This window comes from Chroicocephalus ridibundus, chromosome Z (assembly GCF_963924245.1).
Source record: "Chroicocephalus ridibundus chromosome Z, bChrRid1.1, whole genome shotgun sequence".
Classification (NCBI taxonomy): Eukaryota; Metazoa; Chordata; class Aves; order Charadriiformes; family Laridae; genus Chroicocephalus; species Chroicocephalus ridibundus.
This window is the reverse complement of record NC_086316.1, coordinates 49,125,836-49,136,768: the sequence shown is the minus strand read 5'-3', so window position 1 is coordinate 49,136,768 and position 10,933 is coordinate 49,125,836. Positions and strand designations below refer to the sequence as shown.

The following is a 10,933-nucleotide window of genomic DNA, read 5'->3' as shown; positions in this document are numbered from 1 at the left end:
GCAGTTGTAGCTGGCTTTCCTGATAGTGTGGCAGCTCACTTTTACTGCTCAAGAATCATCATTTTTTTTCTAGGCTAAAGAATGTATTCCTTTCTCAGAAGGAAATAACAAATCAGCGTTAAATAAAGGGTTAAACAACAAAACAAATGGCTTTTGAAAGGCTCAGCCCATAGCTCTTGCAAAATAGCTCCCACACTGCTTGCCGCTGTGAGGACAACTGGTGTGACTAATACTGCCAGCAGTTAAGCTCAGGACTGTAACAAGATCCAGCCATAGGAAGAACAGCTCTTTTCAAACATCAGGCAAATACATAAAAGCAACAAAATCCCACCTAGCTTTGCAATGTGGAAAATCCCTCTTATGGGTAGCTGCCAAGGTAAAGCTCCCACAGATGACAAGGGCACCTGCAAGAGCTTTGGAGCTGGACACCAATTCCCTTCCGTGGTGCTGGCCACCTCCCTGGCACAGCCTGGCAGGAGGCAGGGAGACAGCTGGGGTGGCCCTGGCAGCCCACAGCCCCCTGTGGGGTGGCTTTAGGGCCAAACAACCAGAGCTGAGACAGTGGTGCCTACCTCTGGACCCTCTTGAGAGCTTTCCTGTGGCAGCAGCTGGACTCTGTGGGCTGGATGGTCATTGCTTGCTGGGAAAAAAATCTCCTGATGTGATGGGAGAGGGTTGATGTTGGAAGGATTGATGTTGTCCTCTGAAAGGAATGATGTTGGTGTACTCCCAGCCTGCCCTGTGATGAAGAATGAGGCATTGCAAGGGGCAATGGCTAAAACATTTCCTTCAAAAGTGTGCTTCTGACCTGAACTATAATGCTATTATAAATACATCCATTTGTGTGGCAATGCACCTCAGCGGTGGAACCAAGGTACAGGGCTCAGAAGTCTACTTATGAACTACTACATGGATATTCATATTCTTCTTTGGGAGATGTAGAATGCAATTCAGCCAGTGGGTTGTATTAGATCTGGCCAATAAGACCTGATGCTAGCCCTTGGGATCTGTTTTTCACAGGAAAAATCCTCCTCCAAAACACAAGGGATTTTTCTGTGCACAACTTGCAGTTGCAAACACATGTAAGGCCTTTATAGCTGTGCAATTTGCTGTGCTGTTTTTGTGGTGTGATGGCCTAAGGGTATGAGAAAGGAAGATCAGTAACAAGAGGTAACAGCTTTTATTAGACTAGACGGAAGTGGGAATGCTTCCAGGCACAAAGGGTTTGGAGAAAGGCTTTTACGCTTAGAACATTTAACGATTTTGTAAGCTGCAAAGACATTCAGATGAAACTAAATATTAAATTACGTTATTGAAACACAAGTTAGCTGGATATGGGAAGACTAGGATAAGATCTGGAAAAAAATCTAGCTTTTATTTTTGGAAAATAAACTTTATTCTCCACTCCAGCTACTTCTCTTGCAGACAAACCTCTGTTTATAAACTACTTAACCAGCATTAAAAAGTTACCTTTATATAACTGCTGGCGTCTCTTAAAACAAGCTTCATGACTGTTCAGCACGTGTTAAGCCTGGGTCTCCTGGATTTCTCAAAAAGTAAACAGAGCGTAACCACGTTTTGGTTCCCTGCGTCATGAGGTGGGAAAACATGTTCTGTCTGGGCACGTTGCTTGTGTCAGGAACCACTGCATGGGGATGCTTTCTGCGTAAAGTCAGCAGCCCTGAAATGTTTGTTGTGACATGGAAAGAATCTTGTTCTCTTCAAATAGGAAACATCACCAGGATAAAATGTCTGCTCCTTTTATACATGGCTTTTGTTTCCAAATCCTTGCTATAAAAGCAATATGCAGATGTGTCTTAAAACTAATTTTCTATGTTCCTAGCTGTTAACTTTATGTCTCCTTTCCTCCGTGACTAGATTTTTTTGGCTACCTAAATTCAAGCCTATGTTTTGGCCAGTGGATTACACTAGTTTAAGCACTGGTAAATCACAGCTCTTAAACACATGCATACTTGGAAGCCCATGCTCTGGTGCTGTTGACCTCAGTTAAAGTAAAAGAGTAAATCCCGGGCTGCCTCGGGGCCATGGGGCTGATGTGCTGCAGTACTGGACACTCCTATTTCTCACTGGCAGGCAGAGTATTTGCCCACTGCTGGCTCGTGTTGATGTCGTGTGACCAAGGCTGCCAGTGAGAAATGGGAGGCTATGCAGAGGCAGCAGAGGAAGTAAACTCATCTCCAGACCACAAGCAAGTAACAGGGAAAAGCGTCAGTGTTTTTGTCCATCCTCTCAAACTGGCCAAAAGAGGAAGCAGCGTCCGTGACAGCTTCACACCTCTCACACCGTGGCAATTTTGTGAATTCAGCAGAGACCCTGGCTTGCAAAAGAGTCCTACCTCATTGCCGCTGACTTTCTGCTGTCATCTAAGAGAGTAAGTCACACCAGGCAAAGTTCTCAACTGCTTTCGGATGAGGAAACACATACGATGCAAGCATTGTGCTCACAAGGGTCCACCAAACAGATACGGAGCTGGCAGGAGTTTTAGCTTTACAGTTTCATCAGGTGGAAAATGGGTGCAGCTTGGAAATGCTTTTGGAGGGAAAAAAAAATCCAACCCAAACCAGCCATCTGTTTGGCTTTGGCCACCTATGAGTGATCTTTTGCATTTGCCACCTTTGAGGGCAGTTCGGCTCCAATGCAGGCAGGGGTATTTCAGAAAAAGCAGACCGGTGGCATTTCCATGCCAGTGCCCTGCAGCTGGAGCAGAACAAGAGGAAAGATGAGGGAAGCCAGACAAGAGCCTCCTGGCAGATCCTGTCCAGACCTCCCAAAATGTCACTTGGAGAAGATGTGACAGCCTTGTCCTCCTTACTTGTCACTTCCTGGGAATCTCTGAGGGAGCAGGTCATCTGGTCTCTAGACTGACCTTTGCACTCGCAACCAGCCCTACAACACTGTAGGAATATGTTGATTTTTTTAAGTTGTTACTTTCAAGCATTCATCTCCCAGACTACAAAGTATTACTCCAACCCCAAGGCGGAGGCAATCAATAGAAAACTACTGACTATGGTGTCAGCATAGGATAAAAACGCAAACCATTATGTTTCTGTGATATACCTTAATCCTGTATTTCTATATTTCTGTATGGAAGCAATTTATTTTTATGATGCAAAGGCTGACTTCTTTTTAGGCTGATTATTAGAACCCGATTCTACTGTTCTTAAAGAATCTGAATCTGCATATTCAGGGACAATATAATCTATTTTTTTAGGGTAACAATTTTTTACAATTTCATTTTCTTAGGGGAGTGTTGTAAATAGCATCACTCATTTTACATTTTTACATAAATTATCCTTTCTCCTTTAGTAGCAGCTCCTGTCTTTCCTTCTCATTCCCAACGAGCCTCTTCTCAGCAGAGTGGGAAATTCACTGGTTTTGCAAGGGAGGCTGTGAAAGGATTAACTAAATATCAAAGACATGCCCAGTTCTGAAATGAGTCATGCTTCTACACGAGTCTCTGTGCCTCCCTGTTCACTGAACTCAGTTTCATTGCTGGATGAGACCCACAGGCCCATCAAATATGCCACTACCATAATAAGGAGGAATGACGGCTTGATAGGCTGGGAAAGTTCCCTTTTTTAAGTGTTAGCCATTAGCAAGTCACTCATAATAGAAGTTGTTATAATACCTTCTGACTTTTTCTAGGAGTTTAAAAGTTTGCACAAATAGTGACTGTTACCCTGCTACTGTGAACTGGGAAGGAGAGGGAGATGTGCCCTATTTTTTTTTTAAAAAAAAAAAAAAAAGAAAAGATGAGAGAAAATAAGGGTTTAGTATCTTGAAATACTCCTAGTGACCAGTAATTGCATTTAGCAGAAATCCTTTTTAAATACACGTGAGTGACTGTGACAGGATTTAATGCTGGTTTCAAGGACAACAGCGTGAGCAGCAGGAGCTTATTTTTAACTATTAAAAAATTATAATAACAAGAAAAGATCTGTTACAGCCAATGTGAGCTTTTCCCAAGAAGTGGAGACCAGAACTGAGTCCAACTCAAAGCCAAAGAGACTTGAAGAGAAATCATATTAATTGCTTAAAGAGAGAGCAATGCTTTAAAAAGTGTTTGAAGTAAAACAGGGTTTTGTGGGGATTTTTTTGGTAGAAGAAAAGCTTTCTGTTTAATATAGATATGTCTGTCAAGATATTTCCTTTCTGGGAAAATGAACAGTAACACACAGTACTCCAGCTAAATCCAGAGGAAGTTGTGTAGTTTCTGGCCTACCAAGATAAGAAACTTGAGGAATACAGCTGACAATAAGAGTTACAGTGAGTAGACATGGTGGTAACTGGTGTGCAGGGGGCAGAATTTCTATTTGAAAATCTCAATATTTAAGCTCTTTAACATAGATTTTGACTTTGCAAAGGCATTACTATGTTTTAGCAGTTATTTTGTGGAGGAGAGTGTTAACTGTGTTTACTTCCATGCTTTCAAAAGCAGATTATACTATTTGCTTAGAAGATTAAATGCTTCATTGCTGAAGGAAACGTGGTTTTAGGATGCTAATTGGAAGAACTTGGGCTCAAGAAGGTTGGTCTTAGAAAATGAACGAACCTTGCAGCCTCTTGTGGAGAGAACTGAGGCAGGACATGAATTTCTCTGTGCTCTTCTATCCATCATTTACCACTGCTTCACCGTGAGCACATTCCCCCCCCCCCCGCCCCGAAATTAAAACAGAAGGCTGCCAATTCACATGAGACACAGATTTCAATTTTAATGTTGTGCAGAGAGAAAAGGAATTCATCCAGGACACAACTAATGAAGAGAGCTAGCCTAAACTGTGTTTGGAAGCAAGGTGGGCTTGGTGGTGCATTGCTGCCCCCCGATTTGCAGCATGGGCTGTGGCACTGTCGTGTTTGCAGGCTGAGAAGCAAGATTGTCCTCATGTTCCCTGTTGAAGTTTCCTCTAGGAACCCTCAGCACTGAAAAAGCCCCTGCACTTTACCAGGATTTCTTGAAGTTAGTAGAAGTGTGTGAAACACTGATATAAATGCCTATGTGAGGATTAGTAGCAAGATTTTTGGATATTAAAAAGCACAGTCACCTTAATGGAAAGCATCAAATACAATCTTACTTGCTTTGTTCACCTTTTTTTGTTATGCATCAAATCTCTGAAGCAAAGTGAATTTATTCTGCCAGTCAAAACTGAGGACTGACACTGTCTTTTAAGATTTATTCTGTATCTTCGTCACCCTCATTTCTTGGTCTGCCCTCTGGTCGCTCCCTGGAAGGATCCAGTGGGAGGGAGAAAACAGTTTAGGGCCACCCCTGACTAGGGGCAGGCTGGGTTGGAAGGCGTAAGGAGTGGCAGGACGCTGCAGTCCGTGGGTGCTGTCTCCCCCTGAGTGCTTCCGCATCCCCTCTCCAGCCTCCACTTCCCTACGGCTGCTCTGAAGGAATTCACAGCTGTCCCTCCTAGCAACAAGGGCTAGTCCTGAATGATTATTTAGAGAGTTATTTCCACAGGCTTTTGTCCTGTTTTCCTTTGGGCTTTTTCTTTGTTTTGGGTTTGTGGGTTTTGTTTTGTTTTGGTTTTTTCAATTTAAAAATGAAGTAAAGCCAGAGCTGACATAACAGGCCAAACTCATGTAAGAATTGCTTTGGACAGCTGTAGTTGACTGTGACTTGTGAATAACTTTTTCCAGAGTAAAATCTGGAATAAGCATTCTTCAGTTCTGCTGTAGCTACTCTGAAGTGTCATGTGGGGTACAAGGCCTTTGACCCCAATCCCATAAATCCACTCCAGAAAACAGACTCTGGATAGATGAAACCCTATTATTTTTAGTGCCGTTTCCCCAAAAGTGCAGCATGGCACATGTAAACAAGGTGCTGTGACACTAGCCATGAGAACAGCCACAATTGTGATTGGGGCCTGTGCTGCACAGCACTGGTGTGTGACTCCTATAAGAAAATTTTTGAAACTTTTTGGCCTACAAGCAATCCCATCTTGTAAGAATCTTTTTTCATCTATGTTAAATTTTCATTGGGAATTTGAGATTTAACATTCACTATTTTATTGATTTCCATTTGAAAATCATGTATGTTAAAAACTTATTTTTCTACATTTGATTAACTTCTAGAAAAATAATAACTGGAAGGAATACCAGAGGGTTTCAGTCAGCCAGGGGCATAATATACAGCTTTTTCTATGACACAGCTTCTGGTAACACAATAGTGATAAAACACAGACTGCTCCAAAATGTTACAATGGCAAGGAGAAGAGAGATGATCTGACTCTTCAGCTTTCTTCCTTTACCTTAAGGCCTCTTTACCTTTAAAAAGTAAGAGTAAAGCAAAGATATATTGGTTTTCTATTTTCTTTTTCCTTTTTATTTGTTCATCAGCTGTGTGTCTACCAGGGTCCCCATCTTTAAATGTTCTTCTAGACGCTGTCTCAGTACAAATAATTTCTATTACCTCACAGCTGGCCAAAAAGTAATTGAAATCAAATGCTGGTTTATGAGCTCCTGTCCATCATCTCTAGATCTTCTTCTTTCTTTCAGGAACAGTTCATTTTTCTTTCAATTCCCTTCTGCAAACCCAAAAAGAGTTTATTGATGAGCAGCACGCTCGTAAAGAACTGAAACACTGTCTTGCCAAAATACATGTACATTCACCTACAATTCTTACACTTGTCTATAATCTGACTTTGCCCTCTAGTGCCCATTCTGGGTTTTTTCCTGCACTGCTAAGTACCCTGTTGGCTGAAATACGTCAAAACATATTTTTATTTGGCGGTGAGATTTTTAAGGGTAGTTATGAACTAAAAAGAAAACTTAACGGTATGAGTGTTTCTGAACAATTAGTGGGACATGAATTAATAACATCAATGAACATATTCCCACTGCAGGCAAGTGAGGCAATAAAAAGTGGGATGCTTCATGAGAGAGCAGCTGAAAATATTTCGTGCTATTTCCAAGTTTCAGTAAAAACGGGGCCATTTCAATAACAGTTAATTGCATTGCAGAAGCTACCTAGGATATCGGAACCAGAAAGGTAAGTAGGCTGATTGCCCTTTGTTGTACAGGCTTGAAGAAGTGAAGAAGTGCAAAAACCAAACAAGCAGCAGAAATAAGATTTGAAACAGTCTTGCAGGGCATTTGAAGTGCTGTTAGTTACAAAACCCGAGAAATACATGTCTTGCTGTAACATTTGTGGCAGGGTGTCACCAGGCAGAAAAAGGGTCTGTTACTTTGCTCTGTTTCTTTGGTCTCTTCTGTTCTTCTGGATCACGGTGAAGTTCTCATCTGTTTTTATTTCTGGTATTTCAGCTTCAGACCTGATACTCATGTCTCTCGTCACTTCTTTAGCTTGCGTCCATGAGTGGTAGAGAGGAGAGTATGTACATCCTGCAAAAGAGACCTGTGTCATAGATACGGTACTTGAGATCTGGTGTTCCGTTGCTATTCTTCTTACCATCCATTTTTTGTTCAGATGTAACTTTTTATTATCACCCCTTTGAATGATACTCTTGGGAATGGTTGGAGATCAGGGAAAGTTCCTCACCTGATGGAACCAGCCTCTAGCAATTTCAGCTCTCTGGGACTCACATCACCCTCTCTTGGGAGCCACAGCCATGCTCCCCTCTTCTTCTTTATGCCAGACCCAGAAGCCTGTGCCGAATGTATACCAGCCTTGGCCACAGAAAAGAGCTTTTTTTTTTTTTTTTTTTTTTAAGTTGTTGGGTTTTTTACCAAATTTTTACCAATTTTAATTAGGTAATAGAGCCTGGATATAACTCTGTTTTCCCCCTTACTAACATACAGCAAGTGACTAGGGAAAACACAGCCATTTGAAATGGAGTTACCCAGGGACAATCTCCCAAGGGTAAAATCCGGGCTTGATCTCAAAGAAATTAGTGGATTTTTGCTCAGTTTGTTGCAAGTTGTTTTAAATAATTTTATTATATTGCAACTATTACTCAAGGCTGTGTGGTTTGGATGGAAAATTCATTGGAATACCAAGGGCTATATGTTTCTGTGAGTCAATTTGTGAGCAAAGGGAAAGAGGCAGAAAATTTCATGCAGCAATAAAACACAGCACTGAATGGTGAAGTTTGATATTGCAGTAGCCAGGATGAAGACGTCCGTGAGCAAGTAGGATTTGCCACAGGCATATGTGGCTTTAGTGTGCTCTTGTGTAGAGAAGTTATTTCAAATGGGCTTGTGAAAGTTAAACATAGCAGGAAGGGAAAAAAAGCCTTTCCTCCAGACAGTTAGAGGAGGCAAAGACACTTCAATTAAAAGCAACAATGTCCAATTGAGAAATTATTGGAGAAGCCATAGCTACTGCAAACAATATCCTATGTAGACAAATCCCTCTAGAATTACTTTACCTCTTTGAAAAAACGGAATATTAGAATGACTCAAATGTAAAAAAAAAAAAAAATGCTTGGAAAAGAGCTTACAAGCTTTGAAAGTATAATGAATGGTCTCAACCTAAGGCAGGACCTCTTAAATAAACAATATGGTACTTTATTTCTCATGCAGACTCAATCAGTACAAATCTAGCAATTCCTGTAGGGTGAGAGATGTGTAGTCCATTCACAAATATATGATTCTCTATATGTAGATGAAATAGAGATGGAAAGCAACAGCACATTTTCTCAGCCAAAAACACCATAGAATGACACTGTTTATCATAAGGTTACAATCCCTTCCAATGGAATAACCCTCACTGAAAAGTCATATCTGCTTACCAAGGGAAAAATTTACTTACATTGAATAATGCATTATATTTGCAAAAATAAATTTCAGCAACATAATTATTTAAATATGATCATAATTAACTAGAAGCACTGCCACAAGATAGATGATAGAACAAATAATAATTATAAATATTTTTAAAGCTAAGTTACGTCAGGTCAAAATCTTTGTACCTTAGTTGTTAAGCCTCCTTATGACTTTATCAATCAATTGAAGACATCTCCTCATTTCTGCACGGCTGATCTCCCAGGAGCACAGGTTGTGTTGTTTGTCTTTAAGAAAACAGTCTATTTTTTGGAAGTACTTTTTCAGTTTCAGCCTGTTGACTTCTTTACTCCAAAAATAGTGGGTTTTCTTCTTGATTACACATGCCTCCAATTGCTCAATTTGCTGATAAAGTCCATTTTGGAATTGTTCTAAAGCTGTCCCATCCCAAGCAGCCAGAGTCATATTTTTGCTAAAGATATAGAAGATGTGTTGGAAGATTTCTTCAATGGCCATTTTGACAGTCTCTTTCTGTCTGGGCTTTAGAACCTGCTCAGGAAATCTGAAGGACATTTTCTCTCTTAGACATTGTTCAGGAAACTTTTTGCCCATTTTGTCCAAAAGTCGCAGGCTGTTCTCAATCACTTTTCTTTGCTGTAAAGGAAGGTGATTACACTGAAGGCTGGAGGTGGTAGTGGTGCACAACAGTATGAGGCCAATTAGTAGCAAGCCAAAAGCATTCATGATAAAGATAAGCTCTCACGTTCCTCCTTCCCGGTGTATAAATTCTGAGAGACAGGCTGGGATGCTTGCAGATCATTTGTAGGCTCCTGTTTCTTCAAAATCTTGAAATTTCATTCTTCTGTAGGAGAAGTTTTCTTTCATCATTTTTTGGTTTTTAAGGTTTTCCCCCTTGTGTATGCTTTTGACACTTACCACTTTCATTTTCTGCTTTATGACTTCATTGTCTTTTTTTGGGCAATTTTCTTTTTATTTCAACTGGATATTAGAATGTTATGTGTATCTTAGATTATCTATCCCCTCTCCCTCAAAAAATTTTATAGGAAGTATAATGAGAATTTAAAAGAAAAAGTTACAGAAAGATCCTTAGTTTCTTAATATTTTAACAGTGGAAGAACACGTTGAAATAAAATAACGCTGTCAGTGATGGGTCAGGGACCTGCTGAATACTACTGCCATCCTGTCTCCTCAGTATGATTTATACTTCCAAAATACAGTTAAGCTTTCTTTACCTATTTTTATTTAGGGAAAATATTTTCTTTCTCCTCACCTTGTTTTCTCTTGACCACTTAGACTCAAAGGACAGATATCATATCGTTAGAATATGCATGTGTGTGTATATATATACATAAAATGTGTATGTGCATTAATAGACCTATGTGTATTTTAATACATACACACTGCAAGTTAAATGAGGCCTTGATCTCACTTAGAGACTGTAATTGCCATGCGAATACAAATACTTACATGGGAACAGGTTGGATACTTGGACAAAATGAGTAACTGAGCAATAATTAATATCAATGCCAGTAGTGCACAGGTTTGAATTCTGATGTTAAATGAGAAGAGAATGAACAGACAAGACAAAAAATACTCTAAAATTCAGCCATTTGCTCTATGTAATAGAGGAGGTTAGGACTCTCACAGTACTCTGGGAAATCTGGCTCCTGCCTTTGATTTTATTTTGATGAAAGCTAGTCTTAAACTATCGTTTTGCTGTCTCCCCAGTGTCCTGTGCAAACATATGTCATTGCAAAGGCAATTCTCTGCAGGTGATTATGTCTTGATGAAGAGGTCAGGTAAACTGTTTTTTTAGCCTGAGACCTGGCTCTGTATTTTCATTCTGTTGTTGCACCCATTGCTGTGTGGTTGGCTTCACTCCCAGTTTGGTAGTCACTCTGTGACACTCTTTGTTTTCAGCACATAGGTATTTGGGAGGCTTTAAAAAGTCATAAATTAAGATAAGCACAATTATTCACATGAGCAAACTCCTTGGATGCCCTGATGTTGCTTAAGCAACCTTGGATTGGATGTAGTGTCAGTGTGAGGAAAAAAAATGAATCCCTTATCACCTGTGACTGTACTAAGTAAAAAGAATAAGAACAATCAGACCGGTATATAAAATGCACAACACAGGACCAAGTCTTCATTTAGTGGGAATATTTATTACTTTGGAAAAACTGGCCTGAAGTGCATTATTGTG

The 10,933-nt window shown here is 40.2% G+C and overlaps 1 protein-coding gene across 1 annotated transcript; it reads right to left on the bottom strand.

The window, feature by feature from the left end:
- Window positions 1-8,898: 8,898 nt before the first annotated feature.
- Window positions 8,899-9,453, bottom strand: LOC134508930 (interferon kappa-like). The gene has a single exon (XM_063321146.1). The coding sequence runs from the start codon at window positions 9,451-9,453 to the stop codon at window positions 8,899-8,901; it is 555 nt and encodes a 184-aa protein (XP_063177216.1).
- Between the last annotated feature and the right edge of the window lie 1,480 nt (window positions 9,454-10,933).